This window comes from Panthera tigris, chromosome A1 (genome assembly GCF_018350195.1).
Source record: "Panthera tigris isolate Pti1 chromosome A1, P.tigris_Pti1_mat1.1, whole genome shotgun sequence".
NCBI classification, from domain to species: Eukaryota; Metazoa; Chordata; class Mammalia; order Carnivora; family Felidae; genus Panthera; species Panthera tigris.
This window is the reverse complement of record NC_056660.1, coordinates 197,905,049-197,921,450: the sequence shown is the minus strand read 5'-3', so window position 1 is coordinate 197,921,450 and position 16,402 is coordinate 197,905,049. Positions and strand designations below refer to the sequence as shown.

Here is a 16,402-nt window from a genome sequence, read left to right as displayed (position 1 = left end):
CAGGTTCCAGGCTGTGGGCTGTCAGCACAGAGCACCACGTGGGGCTCAAACCCATGAACCAAGAGATCACGACCCGAGCTGAAGTCAGATACTTAACTGACCGAGCTACCCAGGCGCCCCTACAGTTGTTGTTCTTTTAATAAATATTAATTCTCTTCAACAGAAGACTATTTTCCCAATTTATCATCTTTTCAATTGAGCAACTGTAATTTAATACACTCAATGGCTACAGGACGTTTAAATTATTTTAAAAGTTTTAAGTTATACAAGTGTTACAAGGATGTTACGCACATAGTTTCTTTGAAATTATGTGCTTAAAATAAATCCTCGGTGGTACAATCTAGGTCAAAATGTGTGAATATCTTGGTAACCTTTGACCTATGTGAATAACTGCTTTCCAAGAAAAGGAACAATGTCATTCATGCCACCAGTAATGCATGCTACCACAATCTTATCAAACATTGGGTCTTAGCATAAACAATTTTGGTAAATTTAAGGATAAGGTTAACATTTTTCTGATTCTCTAGTAAAGTTTAACTTCTGGCAAAGTAGAACCTTTCCCATTTGTCATTCTTTTCATGAATCATCTCTTTATGGGCTATGTTCAATGTATCGATTGGATTCTAGGTAGTATTTGTAAATGTGATTGAATTCTCTAAATGGGACAGCCATAAACTCTGTAATACCTGTTACAAATATTTCTCAACACTATTGTTTTCTTCTTACACTTGTCTTCTTTAGTTTCCCAGTGATTCCAAAGGTTTCCAGCAGCTGTTCTCTTATCTTCCACAAGTATGTGTGGCTTTCTGACTTGCTTATTTTTTCTCCTAGTTATCTTTTCTTGGTGTTAGGCTTTGTCATTTATTTTAGGACCTTCCTTCCATCTCCTTTGTTCTTCTTCAATTACGTACATACACACACCCCTGCTCTAAACAACAAAAAGAACCAGGAAGTACAATTGTACACACCAGTCTTGCCTATCTGGAACTCCAGAAGGGGCTAGGTTTTGTGGGTCCATGGATAACTTCAAATCAGCCTGCTTGGCTCTCCTCAGCTGCCTTTCTTCTCCCCTTCCTCTGTCATCACCAATTTCTTTCTCTAACCTCTTACCCACCTTCATTAGCTATAGTGAACACACAGAGTCAACCATAAGCATCGACCCCTTCCCTCCAATATCCCTTACTTCATGCCTCTCATTCCCAACACAGCCCCTCCTTCATCATCATGGAGTCCTTTCACGGAGTTATATGGAACCTCAGCTTTGTTAAGAAAAGTCTTCTCTAAGCTCCAACATTTTCTTGCACACTTTCTCATCCTCCTTATACTAGCCAACAAAACTTTTCCTTTCCATAACAGTGCTACTCAGGACAAGTGTGCATTCTTTACGACGCTTTTGGACCATTTCACCATAGTCACCTCTTAATAATTTTCCACCTGAAGTTGTGGCATCCGCTTATACATGGGACCTCTACATTTTCATTTATCAATTTTCAGGGAGTGTGGTCATCTATCTGAATGAATTCAACACTTGCCTAACATTTATCCACCATACTCTTCCCGCTTCTATTGTTATGGACAACATTCTCCAAATGTTCCAAATGGAATTCTCCATTCTCTCCAAGAGTATCCTCCAGGTTTTTAGATCTCCCAAATTACCAGCTCTAAATCGCATCAGCCATCTAATATAGTGATATCAAGTTATACATTCTATCGAATTTTCTACACAGATGATTATGTCATTTGCAAATAAAGATAGTTTTACTTATTTCTTTCCAATCTGGAAGCCTTTTCTTTTTCTTGCCTAATGCCCTGGTTAGAATCTCTACTACAATATTGAATAGAAGTGTTGAGAACAGAAACCCATGTGTTCTTATTCTTGATCTGAGGAGGAAAGAATTCTTCCACCATTAAAAATGACAACTGCTGGGACGCCTGGGTGGCTCAATCAGTTAAGCGACCAATTCTGAATTTCAAGTCAGGTCATGATCTCGCAGTTCATGAGTTTGAACACCTCCTCAGGTTCCGTGCTGGGGCTCCGAGCTGGCAGTTTACAGCCTGCTTGGGATTCTCTCTCCTCTGACTATCCCCCACTCATGCTGGGATCTTAAATAAGCTTTAAAAAAAAAAAAAAGTATTAACATCTGACATGTGGGTTTGGCTATTTCCCTTTTAGGGCTCCATCAGTTTTTGTATATTTTAAAACTGTTTAAAAGTTCTATAAATGTTTAGTACTCTTATATTCCGTTGATTAAAAGATCCCATTATAAAATAAACTTCTTTATCCCCAGCATTATTCTTTGCTATAAAATCTACCTCTTCTGATAACACAGCCACTCCAACTTTGACTCCTGTTAGTATGATACCTTTTTTTCCCCAACCTATTTGTGTCTTTATATTTAAGATCTGTTTCAAGTCTTATATAGTTGGGTCCTGTTTTTTGTTATTTTATCTAATATCGATTTCATTCCCTTGAGTCTCAACTATTTAATTTGCTTACTGATGGTTAGGTTTGAGTATATCACCTACTACTTGTTTTCTATTTATTCCATCTATCTTGTTCCTTTCTTTCTGTTTTTGTTTGTTAATTTTTGTTAATTCCATCTTATACCATGTGCTGCTTTGTTGGCTATCACTCTGTTATTTCAGTGGTTGTGTTAGGGTTTATACTACATGTTTTATCATAGTCTATCTTCAAGTGCTATTATAATCACTTCACATAAAAGAACCTTACGAAAGTCTACTTCCCCTTTTCCGCTATGAATTTTATGCCATTATTCTCCTGCATTTTACTTTTCACATTATAAACTCGATATACTGTTTATTTTTTTAGAGAGCGAGCTCCTGCAAGCAGTGGAGGGAGAGCGAGAAGGAGAGAGAGAGAGAGAGAGAGAGAGAGAGAGAGAGAGAAAGAGAGAATGAACCTTACTTAAGCAGTTTCCATGCTCAGCATAGAGCCCCACACAGGGCTTGATCCCATGACCCTGGGATCATGACCTGAGCCGAAATCAAGAGTTGGACGATCAATCAAATGAACCACCCACGTGCCATGTTATAGAGATTTAAATAAGAACTAAATTTTATATGACTACCCACGTGGTCACCATTTTCTGTACTTTCCCTTTCTTTGTATAAATCCAGATTTCCATCTGGATTCATTTTTCTTCTGTCTAAAGGACTTCCTTTAATACTTCTTTTAACGCTGGAAAAAGTGTAACAAAAGTAATAACAAAAAAGTACAATGAAGACATTTTTATGTTTTATCTTTTTCAAAGATATTTTTGCTGGGTATAGGTTGATAATTTTTTTCCTTTAGTATTTTAATGATGTTGCTCTGTCTTCTTGCTTGCCTTGTTTCCAGTAGAAATCTGATGTCACTCTTACCATTGTTCCTCTATAACACCCATTATCTACTTTTAAGGTATTCTGTTTTAGAGGCGCCTGGGTGGCTCAGTGGGTTAAGCATCTGGCTCTTGGCTTTGGCTCAGATCATGATCTCACGTTTTAGGAGTTCAAGCCCTGTGTTAGGCTCCACCACACATGGTGAGGAGGCTGCTTGGGCTTCTCTCTCCCCCCCATCTCTGCTCCTCTCCCACTTGCTGTCTCTCTCTCTCTCTCTCTCTCTCTCTCTCTCTCTCTCTCTCTCACACACACACACACACACACACACACACACACACACAAAGCAAAACCCACAAATTTTAAAATGATATTCTGTTTAATTCAAAGTTCTCTAGAGAAACAGACCAATAGTAGGTTTATGTATATACAGAAGGATATATTCTAAGGAATTGACTCAATTATGGAGGGTGGCAAGTCAGTATCTGCAGGGTAACCTGGAGAACCAGATAACAGCTGATGCTTCAGGTCAAGTCCAAAGGCTACTTGATACAGACTTCCTCATTGCTGGGGGGTGGGGCAGTGGTCATCTTTTGTTCAATTCAGGCCTTCAACTGGTTGGATGAGACCCACCCACATTATAGAGGACTGTCTGCTTAACTTAAAGTCCACTGACTTAAATATTCATCTCATCCCAAAACACAAACATCCAGGATTGTATATGACCACATACATGGGCACCATGGCCCAGGCAGGTTGACAATATAAAATTAACCATCATACTTTATCTCTGGTTTCGAGCAACTTTATCATATGTCTTTGTGTAGTTTGCTCATATCTTGTTCTTGAGGTTTAATAAGCTTCCTGGATTTGTTGTTAAATTTCTTCAAGTTTAAATATGTTTTAGACATTATCGCTTCACATATTTTTTTCTGTCCCTTTTTCCACCCTTTATGTTCACAGACTTCAGTGACCCATGCTTGGGGACTTGGACCTGTCCCACAGTTCGTGTTGCTCTTTGCATTTCCCATTTTCTCCTCCCTCTCTCAACACTTTGGATGGTATCTAATACTAATGGCCTTCAAAATTATTACTCTCCTCTTCTGCAATGTCTAATCTGCCATGAATCCTATCTGGTGCATATTCATCTCAGATACTGTTGTATTCACCACTTTATATGGGTTTTTTATAATGGTTTATATGGGTCTTTTAAAAATTTTTCCATGTCTCTACTTAACTCTATGAACAGATGGAATTCAGCTATAGTAACAGTTTTAAGTTTTCTTTGCTAATTCCTTTATCTGTGTCAGTTCTGAGTCAGATTCAATTGATTTTTCTTCTCATTATAAATCATGTTTTCCTGCCTCTTTACATGCCTGGTAATATTTGATTGAGTGTCCAACGTTGTAAATCTGATCTTAGGTGCTGGGTAATTCTGTTTCTGTAAATCCCATACAGCTTTGTTCTAGGATGCATTAAAGTTAGTAGCAAACAGTTTGCTTGAGCCTTTGGTCTTAATTTGATTTCTTAGGTGGGTCTAGAGCAGCACTCAGTTTTGGGCTGATTCCTGAGGCAAGAGCCTCCTGGTACTCTACCCAGCACCTTTTGAATTATGACGCTTTCAGTCTGGCTAGTGAGAATAGCCATAACTTTTAGCCCTGTGTGAACACCAAGCCATCTTTCTCTACTCTTTTCAAGCGTTCATTTCCCTGGCCTTGGGTAGTTTCCTCATGTGTCTGCATTGAATACATTCCTGGTTACTCAAGGCAGACCCTCTGTAGATCTCTAGGGTTCTCTCTCTTCCTCTCCATTACCATGTCCCATGAACCCTAGCTGCCTTGGTCTCTCCAACTCTTAGGTCTATGTCAACATAGGGAGTCCACTGAGCTCTACCTCAGTTCCTCATGGCCTAGGAACTCTCTCAAGGCAGTAAGCTGGGGCAAATGCGGGGCTATTCTCATTGGTTTCTCATCTCTCAGGGAGGACCATCTTTTGTTGCTTGATGTTCACTCTCCTGAAATCTGTTGCATATTTTGTCTGTCCTCCAACCCTCTCCCCCCATGTACTTCAAGTAGGAGGGTGAACCCATTCCAGTCATTCTGTTTTGACAGAATTGGAAGTCCTCACTCATTCTTACTGTCACTGCCTTCTGTTGAACATCTTCTTCTTTCCTTCCCTGTTCTACCATTACACCTCTGTCCACAGCACCTCTCCTTGTAAAAACAAATTCCCCAGACACTGCTTTCTCTGTTGCTGTTTACTTTCTTGAAAGCGTGGTCAATGTGCAGTCTTAACAAGGGGCCAAGGAGTGAAAAGCAAGGTCTATACATCGTTATTTCCTCTGCTCACCACTCCCTCATAGCTCAGGCTGGTTTCTACTCTGACTCTGCTGAAAGTGTTCACTAATGACCATAATATCACCACACCCAACAGTCCTTTCTCGGACTTGAGGCTGATGATTATTTAACTCCAGTTCTTTGGCCTCTTGTTCCTATTTGCCTATATGATACCATATAGCCTGGCTTAGAGTCCCTGTCTTGTGCAGATGTTAGAATATAAGTTCAAAGTGTAGAAATGTTGATCTGTTCTGTTGACTAATGCATACTCAGTGCCTAAATCAGTAGCAGTCGTGTAATGGGTATTCAACAAATATGGAAAGAATGAATGATAAATAGTTGGTGCTTAGCACCCTCCTGCCTTGTACCACCCATCATCCCTCGACAATCTCTTTCAAACCCACAGATCAGTTGCCTCTCAAATCCAGATCCAAACTCTCTCTAGTCAGCTTATCTTCTGGCATTTGGATCATTGTTGAAAGTACTGCCAATGCCTCAAAATTAGCATGTCCAAAGCCAAACTCATCATTTATCTTAAAATTGCCTGTCATGTTTTCTCCACTTTTTACAATTCACTCAATCACTAGGCTAGAGACTTAAGGCACACATGATTCTTTTCTCTTCCTTCCTTTCCCTCTCTATTACCAGAAGTGATAGTTGCTCTTACAGAAATCAATCACATCTGCCTCTGACTCTCCATCCCCACAATCGAGGTCCCTACTGGATCAGCTCTCCATGGTACAGGTCTTTCTCAGAAGCTCCTCCAGCATCAGGTCACAACGCACCCTACACCTGTGTCCTTGGCCTCAACCCAGGAAGATCGCTGTTCTCTGAATACATCCTTTGCTTCCTATCCTTCTTCTCCTCACCCCATTTCTCTCTGCTCAGATATCATTCATCATGAGGCCGTCCTCAAATGTAACATCCCCTATGCCTTCTTTGCCTCCTCAGATTAGAAATGACCCTTTAGCTTTCTCATTTTTACCATCAAGCATAGCACATATCACATGGTCTTAGATACGCAGTAAATATCAACTGTTTGTCATTAGAAATCTTATCTTCCTAACCTGGGTGTAAGCTTCTTGACATCAGAGACCTTCAAAAAGGTCTCCAAAAAGTCACTGTGCCTGGTTCAAGATAATGACAACTCATAGAAGCTTGATATCCAAAATGTTAGCCAACTCAACATCTCCTACATCAGAAAACTCAACTAGCACACAAGGTTCCCATAAAAGGAAAATGTTAAAAATCTAGTAGAAATAGAAAAATTATTGCAATTTACAATTGTAATATTTACAGGTATTTTCTTTTACATTATAATTCAAAACTGCTTTTCTAGCAATAGTATTTCTGATTTATACCTCTGATAAGTGTACACTTTGTGTTTCTTTTTTCACATTTTAGGGGAAATTATTTTGCTTGAAAAGAATTACTGAATTAATAAGGTTTGCATAATTTCATAACCCATTTCTCCAAAGATATCCACAATTTTACCAACAATCAGCCAATACTACTCTCATCACAAATCCTAAGTCTTAGGGATGACTCAACTTCATTTGAAGCCTTGAACTGGGACTCTACCTCTATCACTAGCTGTGTGACCATAGCCATCTCACCATACCTTTGAGCCTCAGATGATTTAAAGACAGAGTCTGGAAAAAAGAATCTTACCTGCCATGTAAGGCCATTATGAGGCCCACAGAGATATGATACTTTCTGCAAAAACAGATTCAAATTACTATGGTCTCTTATTCATTCAATAAACACTTGGAGCTATGCCCAAACCTTATACCACATTCGGCACGTATAAAGCCAAATATGATGCTCTAACTGTCCTTAGGGGCTCCCATCTCAGGCTGGGGAGACACACGTGTAGATGGCAGTGCTGCAGGCACTAAGTGACAGAAACACGGACGATGCACAGTGGGGGGCAAGGGGGTGCTCAGTTCTCTCTTGGGGAAAAGGAAAATAGGAACAGCTTCACACATAAGGCCGTGCTTGAGCTCTAAATCACCCTCTGTCGTCTCACCGATTATCACGAGCCCCTTCCTCTTTTCTTCATCCTTTAACCAAGCTAGGTCTCTATTGCTTTACAGGCCCACAGTTTCTCATCTATAATTCTAAAATCTGAAAAGCTCCAAAAACCTAACTTATTTGGTGGCATACGTGACCCAAACTGATGTAAGGCTCTTCGTGGTCTCAGTATTTTTCCTACTTGTCAGGAAATCCTAGTTCATGATTCCATCACTCGCCCAGCACCTCAACCAGGACCTGAGTCGTCTTTGGCTTTTTTCTCTCACCTTCCAAACCCAACCAGCCACTAAGTGTACTCTCGCTGCCTCTTCCTCATGGTGGGGGCGTGTCTCACACACTGTGGGATATTTGGCGGCATCCCTGGCATCTACCCGACAGAGGACAGTGGCCCCCTCCCTTAAGTGTGACAACCCAAAGTCCCACCTGATTGAGAACCACTACCCAGACAGACTTCTCGGCCACATCTGGAAACAACATAATCTGATCAACGGTTCCTGCGCTGACTACCCTCCAGATGGGAACTATGAGGAAAGAAGACTCAGACTCCATCAGCTGCGCTGTTCGGGGAGCGTATGACCGACACAAGTAGGCCAGAGTGACTCTTCAAGGGGGACTAGTACTCTGTGAGGCCGAGATGAAGCCATTTTGTTACAGTTCTAGAATTCCAGGTTTCTGCATTAGTTTGTATTAATGTCCTCCGGAGCTTGACTTGTTCAGTGGCATTGAAATATCTAACGAGAGAGATACAGGGTGTAGCCATTTAATGCCACTCACCACCCCCAACTCTATTTTGAAAAACGGAACATCCAAAAATAAATAAACTGACTGACGCATTTAACTACAAATAAAGGGTCCCACAAAGAGCATAAGACACAAGACCATTTGGGGGATGAGAAAGGGACAGAACTCGGGCACAGTACCCACCTGTGGTCGACACGACGTTCTCGGGACTTTCACTGCAGAGCTTTGACAACAGACTGGTCTTGCCAGAACCTGTGAGGCCTATGCAAACCAGGTCATACTCAGGTCGTGCAGGTGGTGGTCCCTTGCAGCAAAGTGCTCTAAAACACTGCCAAGAGAGGGGGAGAAATGTGGCTCTTTTAAGTAAGACCGGACACAAAGCTTAGTAACATTCGCAACGACTAAGTATTAAGAAGTAATTAAATAACCTATTCGTTTTAAGAAGCAGAGGTAACTTCAGGGTGGAGAAACCATCTTTTTAACCAAGTGTTCAAACCTAACATTCCCAGGAATGAGACCTACAGGGACTTCACAGCTCCCCTCCTACTGTCACTGGCACCCTGCGAGGGGCAGGACATCATCGCTCAGCTCTCCTACCAAAAATGCACAGCCTGAATCTAAGCATGAGACAACTTCAGACAAAACCACACCGAGGAGCACTCCACAAGACGGCTGACCTGTTCTCTAAAATCTCAAGGTCTTACAAGTTGAAGAAATGCTGAGGAACTGTTCTAGGTTAGAGCAGACTAGAGACAGGGTAACCAAATGCAATGTCTTCCGGACTGGACCCTGGACCCTTGGGACAGGCGGAGGAAAAATGACATTGGGACAAGAGGTGAGGGCTGACTAGAGGCTGCACAATTGTTCACAGGGTTGCAGAGGGTCTAGGTTCCTGAATTTCATCGTTGTACTGTGCTGATAAAAGGAAAATCCTTGTTCTGAGAACACACATTCTGAAGTATTTTAGAGATGAAGGGTCTTGATGTCTAATTAATTGGTTAGAAGAATTTCTAAATCTATGTCCATCGTCAGCTCTATACAGTGAGGAGTGTGATAGAGCAAACACGGTTAAGATGTTAATGACCAGAGAAGCGGAGAGTCATAAGAAAATTCCTTGTATTCATCTTTTAATTTTTTTTTTAATATTTCTTTATTTTTGAGCAAGAGACAAACAGAGTGTGAGCAGGGGAGGGGCAGAGAGAGAGGGAGACACAGAATCGGAAGCAGACTCCAGGCTCTGAGCTGTCAGCACAGAGCCTGACGCGGAGCTTGAACTCACCAACTGTGAGACCGTGACCTGAGCTGAAATTGGACACTTAACCAACTGAGCCACCCAGGTGCCCCTGTATTCGTCTTACAACTCTGGTATTATTTCAAAAGTAAAAAGCTTTTACAAATCATTAAATTGAGCCCCTGTATCTACCTCTGCCATCTTGACCCATGCCAAATTCTGTTTCAGGTCAACTGACCTCAGGGTACTGTGAACAGTTGTACAGTTTGTGCATGGCCAGAACCTGTTTGCTCTCCAAGAGTTACAGGCAGGGGGATTTGGGAGACTGGAAATTAGGCAGTTTATGATCTTTCTACTTACTTGACATTCATTTATTAGGGGCCAATTATGTGCCAACTTGTAGAACCCTCAGTAATTCAGGAGAGAAAATGAGGGACAGGTGGGGGAGGGAGACCTATTGATTGCTAGATCATCTGGAGATCCCAAGAGAAAAGACCTATGAAAAGTCTGTGCTAATTCTCATTCAGATAAAATCTGAGGCCTAATTGGCTCTCATAAGATCAATTTGACTATTTCTCTCTCATACTTCTCATATCCAGTTAGTCAACAAATCCTGTCCATGACTCCTCTGAAAGAGCTCTAGAACATGCCCACTGCTCTCCAGTCCAAGCCACCATCACCTAGACAATATCAACATTCTCCCACCGGTCCCGGGATATTCATTCTTGCCCTCTCCATTCTCCATGAGGCAGCCACGATGATTTTTTTATAAAACCAAAATCTGATCTCATCTGCTTAAGCCCCTTCCGTGACTTCCAACTATACTAGGATCCAAACACTTAGGACCTACAAAGTCTTCCAGAATCCGCTCCACCAACGTGCACCCCCCCCCCCACCAGCCTCTTTTCGGGTCACTCTGCAGCCACTCCTCCCTCACTTTGCCCCCAATCATGACAACCCTCTGGCAACTCCAAGCACTCCCAGATGCTGTTCCCTCTTTCCCCAGATCTTAGCTCAGTGGACTTGTCAGCTTTTAGGTCTCAGCTTCAGCACCCCTTCTCCAGGGGCACCTGATCTGTTTCTATGAGAATGTGAGCCATTTCTGTCAAGCTCTCACACACGTTTGTCAATTCATCACACAATTACAGTTTCCTATTCATCACCAAACTGTGGGAACCAGACCTCTCCATCTTCATCCCAGTGTCCCCAGGGCTTTGCGGAAGACATGGCACATAATCTACCCTCAACGAATAAATGTTGAAGGAAAAACCCGTGACACTGAAAGTTCACCTAAGAAAAAAAGAAAATGTAAAGGCTAATGGGAAGCTTGATCTATGTTCTCTTGGGGCCCCTCACATGTCAAGAAAAAAAGTATCAAACTAAGAGTAACCCTTGACCCTTTCACTTTACTTCAATGCCATAAGTTAGTCCAATTTAAGAGTGATTGCACTGTACAGGGTCTACGTTCCCAGTACGAGAGAGCTTCTTCTTGTCCCCAGTACACTCTTCCTTGGCTCTTAAGAGGTTCTCCCTACTTCTGGTAAACAATTCGAAGATCATCTAATCCATATTCTTCACAAATTAAACTCTAATCATATTTCCTGTCTTTTCAAGCCTGAGGGGCCCTAATTGTTTCAGTCTGCCGGCATACAGCAATCCCTCCTGCTCCATCACATTAGTTCTGTTCTTGGCATTACTTGAGTTCCATTATGTCTTCCTCTTACAAGATTAATGACCACAACTATAAACAGCACCCTAGATGCCAGCACATCACATCCTGGATTCGTACGAAGGCTGGCTGATACCGTCTGACATTTTGCAAATTTTATCTGTGACTGCCCTGGACTCACGGGGAACTTTCCTAAGGGGCAGATACGTATTTGCATGTATCTACGTATTCCCTCAAAGAGGACCACTGGCTAGCCGCTATTTACTGTGTCAGGCAACACCACCAGTCACACTGTGGTTTCTCTTATTGGGCTGCTTTGATCTTCACTGGGAAAAGAGAGGAGACCCGATTCCTGCTCCAGACTGCCGCTTTCTTGCTCAGCTTCTCTCCTAGAATTCTCTCGGGCCATCTTCTAGAGGGGGACTGGACCAACTTTCCAGGTCCAAACAATCAAATCTTAAATACAGAATAAAATTATAGGCGACGGCTCGCGATCTTGCTCTGTTTAAGTTATTCAAATGCTAGTATTATTCAACGTACTTTGGCCAGAAGTTCCAAAATTTCACCTTTATGTTTTTGTTTTTAATGTTTCTTTACTCTTGGGACAGAGACAGAGAGACAGAGTGTGAGCAGGGGAGGGGCAGAGAGAGAGAGGGAGATGGAGAATCTGAAGCAGGCTCCAGACTCTGAGCTGTCAGCACAGAGCCCGACGCAGGGCTTGAACTCACAAACTATGAGAGCATGACCTGAGCCGGAGTCAGACACTTAACGGACTAAGCCCCCCAGGCACCCTCACCTTCATGCTCTTTTTAAAATCCAAAATGTAAAAATGTTTGCAGCCAAACTCAGTATCTGTATCACCTGTTAATTTTTCTCTAGGTCACTAAGGCACTTTCGGCATGAAAAGCAGTTTAGCAGTGACACTGTACTCACACAGATCTTTCCATCTCCTCTAGATTCTCCACAGTGATGGTTAAGACACCTAACATGACATGTCTCCTCTCCCCCAAATCTGTTTCCTGAATTCCAGGCTCTGTATTTTCAACTGTTCTGGAATAACTCAAACTAAATGGGGGGGGGGGGGAGGCTCCCCCCACCACACACACAAAACCACAGTCTATGGAAATCAGGTATTTTGAAACATAAAAGGCACAAAGGTTAGACTGACAATCATTACAAGATAGAATCTTTGAAATAAATCACAGAACCTTTGAATATTTATTTGAAATAAATAAATCCTATGCTTGGCAGGAGTAGTGTCAGATTTTGAGCCAACAAAATAAGGCTCTTAAAAATATGCTATTTCAAACGGGAAAAGAATGTTCATGTTTTTTTGAGTCCGTTCCTAAAAACTCTACAGTTTTCACTTGTTTTTCATTTTAAAACTTAATGAAGCTTCAGATCTCATAGTCCATTTACTTAAAATTACTCATTTTGGCCTCTAGACTATACTGTACCCAAGTTCATTGTGTCTGTCTCCTAAAGCAGCTCTTGCATTGTTAAGAGTAAGCCCCTTTCACTGCCGTACAATGCTAAACACAATGCCGTCGGCAGTCCTGACAGCAAGCGGCAAACTCAGGCCCCATTCCCAGGCCAGACAGTGAGGCATTGTGTGGCTCTGTTCAGCCTCCATAAACCTATCCATGCTTCAGTTTCCTCGTGATTAACCAGTAATGTTTTAACACTATCTGCCACTTCCTTTCTTCAGGAGGACGTTAGGAGGCATCAGTTCAATGCATTTTGCTACAAGAAAGGCACCAGAGGGATACATCACTGTTCATCAGGAGGCTCGTTTCCCTAAGGCATCCTAGGTGACAGTCGTTTCCTCGGGCAAGGGCCTGGCAGCCCACCATGCAGTCCAGACACTGGCACTTCCCTTGCCCAGGCCGCAGCAGCTTCCAGAGGGCTCCATCCCCTTCCAGTCCAACCCAAGACACTAAAGACACGCAACCCTTGGCCCTTGCTTGCAGCAGGGAGAAGTCTGCGTTGTAACCATGGTGGGGGGGGGGGGAGGGGCGTGTGCAAGCAAGGTCACGGTCTCTTGTCTAGACTGCTTCAGTTCACAGGTCTTCTCACACAGGGTCTGTTATGACACGTTCCTTTTCAAAAGGACCCAGTGTATCTCTGATTGTGCCAGGACGCAGGATGTTTCCCCTTAGCATAAATCCACAAGCTTCCACCAACGTCGCACGTGAGGAAACGGTGTGCCAAGGTCTTGAGAGAGGGCAAAGTCCGGAATCACCAGTAATATCTACATTATAGACTTTGGACAAATCATATAATCATATAATCTTTAGCAGAAAGGCAGATTAACTAAAAGGCATAAGCAAAAAACCTTAGCAATATTTGCTTAAAGGAGACTGATGACTTGTACTGTGGGGGGGGGGGGGGGGGAGAGCCAAAGATTAAATTGCAAAGATTAAACAAGGGCTTGTATTTCAGATAGGTGGCCTAGCACCAAGGCAGCAAGATGATCTTAAGATGTCTCCATTTCTGTTGGGGACAGCGTCAGACGTTTTGGTAGGTCTGGCAGAGCTCCGTACATAATAGGTACTTAGCGGATAACTACTCCACAGATTGGCACCATAAAGCACTAATGAAGCACTTAACTGTGTATCTCCTTTCCCTCTCCATCTCCCCCCTTCATGACTCCAGCTACCCTCCAACTCACTCACTAGGTTCCTCCAGCTGTCTGAGCCCCCTCATGCTCCGGTTCTGTGCCCCCGGAAGAAAGGCTCTTTCCACTCCTCTCCTTGGCAAATTCCTAGTCAAGGTACTGCTCTGATGGTACTCCTCTGAAAAGTCTTCTCTAGTGACCCCAGAGAGCTAATTCCTTCTTTCCCTCCTTGGTTCACGACACACACTTCTAGCACGGAAGTATCAGGCCAGGTGTTTTTTTTGTTGTTGTTGTTTTGTTTTCCTAACAGTAAGAATTAAGCAGATGATAGAATTCGACACATCGACTCCAAGACCTGTTCATCCTTGATTCACAAAGTTGCATTTTTCAGCTACCAAGGGTGGCCAGGCCTGAAAGCAGAGAAGCAGAGAAGCAGAGTTGTCCTACAACATGTCAATTCTGGACAGTCTTACTCAAGATCCTCCCCCTCTGGCACCGGCCCTTGCATTGCCAGTATTTCCTACCATCCCGTGTCCTTAAGTCCCTAGCCTTTGGGAACATGGCATTTGTTTCAATTGATGCTCTGTTTTTCATCATGAATACAAGATTTTATTCTGAGCATGATTTCAATTTGATTGAAGCTCTGTACAGTTGCTGGAAAATTTTCTTCAGTCAGCTTGGGGACTTCCCCCCAGGGCCATGCAGTCACTGCCTGAACCCCACACTATCTCCTCCTTATTTAAATACGGGTCTCACCAAACAAAAACCAGAGTTCCTATAGCAAATAACCAAGTCTTTCGGTGGAGTCCTAGGGTGGCGCCTGGCACTGCGCTCCATAAATGCTTCTTATATGAACACAACACTCATTAGTTGGTACCTAAAAGCAAGAGATAAGTCACTCGTAACCTGAAGTGGATTTATTTCTTAGTTTGGTTTTAAAACCAAAAGGAGACACCTGTACATTCTGACCCTCGTTCTCTTGCAATGAAAGAAGTTTTTAAAAGGAAGTCCATTTCTAGAAGTGTTTTCTAATACTAAACATGTCCAAGTAACAAAATATTTAGTGTTTAAATATCTAAAATTATATAAGAGTTAAAATATTTTCCAAGTGCATAATAGTCAAATGTGGGTCTGTCTGTGGAAAATACAACCAAAATCTGTCATAACACGTATAGCAGCTATCTAAAGCTTCTGGAAAAGACACGAGGAAGGATCGCTGCCCCTAAAACTTAAAAACAAATCCAAATGCTACTAATAGCACTAGATAGAAGTGATATGTGTGTGTTAACTCACTCCTTGAACGACCCGTTGAGAAAAGCGCTTCCCCCTTTAAGATGGGGGAAACTGAGGCCCAAAGATATTAAGTAACTTGCCTCAGAGCGGCCAGGATTGGAAGCCTCTGACATCTGAATGTGTGCCACGTACGGGGAAAAGACATTACATGCATCCTGTGTAGAGGGCAACACAGAGATGTGAACTTGCGACAGCTAGCAAGCAACCGAGCTGGAGCTCCCACCAGGGCTGCAGGCTCCAGAGCGCCTACTCATGTCCTCTCAGCCTCGGTGCCATGTCCGGAGTCAGTGATCAGAGCCCCAGAAACGGGGTGTCTCGGTGGTTTCAAGGAGATGAGAACTTTGAAGAAGTTTGCCTCTGTGAGAGAACAGATCCCTGGCAGAGGAAGGGGACGATGCAAGCCTTGACACTGCTTTCCTTGCACTGTCAAGTTTATTGCTCAAGGGCCTGCATCTTCCTCCCAGTGGAGCCGGGGGACCTGCTTCCTGCACGGCTGACTTAGGGAGGAGGGCAGGCGGAGAGGGGACCGGCTGGGAGGGAGGCGAGGGGACCCTGAAGAGTTGCTGGCTTCTCTCTCCTGCTGTCGGCCTCTTTCACTTAACCATTTTTTGTCCTCTGGCAAGGACAAAGCTTGTCTATTAAGAGAAGCCCACGCTGCCGCAGAGATTTCTGATTCTAAGCACGGTAGCAAGAGGGGGGGGGGGGGGAGAAAATCTCTAAATAACAGTCCCCAATTTTCCCCCTTAAAATATATGTGTATGTCAACTATACCTCAATAAAGCAAATACATAAGCAAATACTAGAAATAAATCAACTGTACCGGGGGAGAGTATGGAGAAAAATACACGAATAACCTGGAATGCGTAGAAATACACGTGAAGGAGATAAACCGTAACACGCAATCTCTTGGCTAATCCTTTCCTTCTACTTGCAAGAAAAAGGAGTTTCAAATATGCTGCAATGTCTTGGAGTAACTAGTGGTCCTTGCAAACAAGTGAAAAAAATGTAAATTCAAATGGCACCTATAGCAATGGAAGAAGCGGGGGGGGGGGGGGGGGGGGGGGGGGGGGTGGGGGGGGGGTGGAGCTGGCTGTGAAGAGGCCCTTGATCACCAGGCAGATCCCAGGAGAAGACTCTTCGCCACG

General features: G+C 43.0%; 1 protein-coding gene across 5 annotated transcripts in view; it reads right to left on the bottom strand.

Annotated features, from left to right (window-relative positions):
- The window catches only part of ARL15 (ADP ribosylation factor like GTPase 15), a 402,537-nt gene that overhangs the window by 250,368 nt on the left and 135,767 nt on the right, over positions 1-16,402 (bottom strand). For all 5 annotated transcript variants that reach the window (XR_006220845.1, XM_042994868.1, XM_042994864.1 and 2 more), the window contains one exon: positions 8,631-8,775. Coding sequence is in view for 4 of the 5 variants with exons in the window: in XM_042994868.1 (XP_042850802.1) it covers positions 8,631-8,775 (145 nt within the window). In the remaining variant the exon portion in view is untranslated. The remainder of the gene's footprint in view (positions 1-8,630; positions 8,776-16,402) is intronic.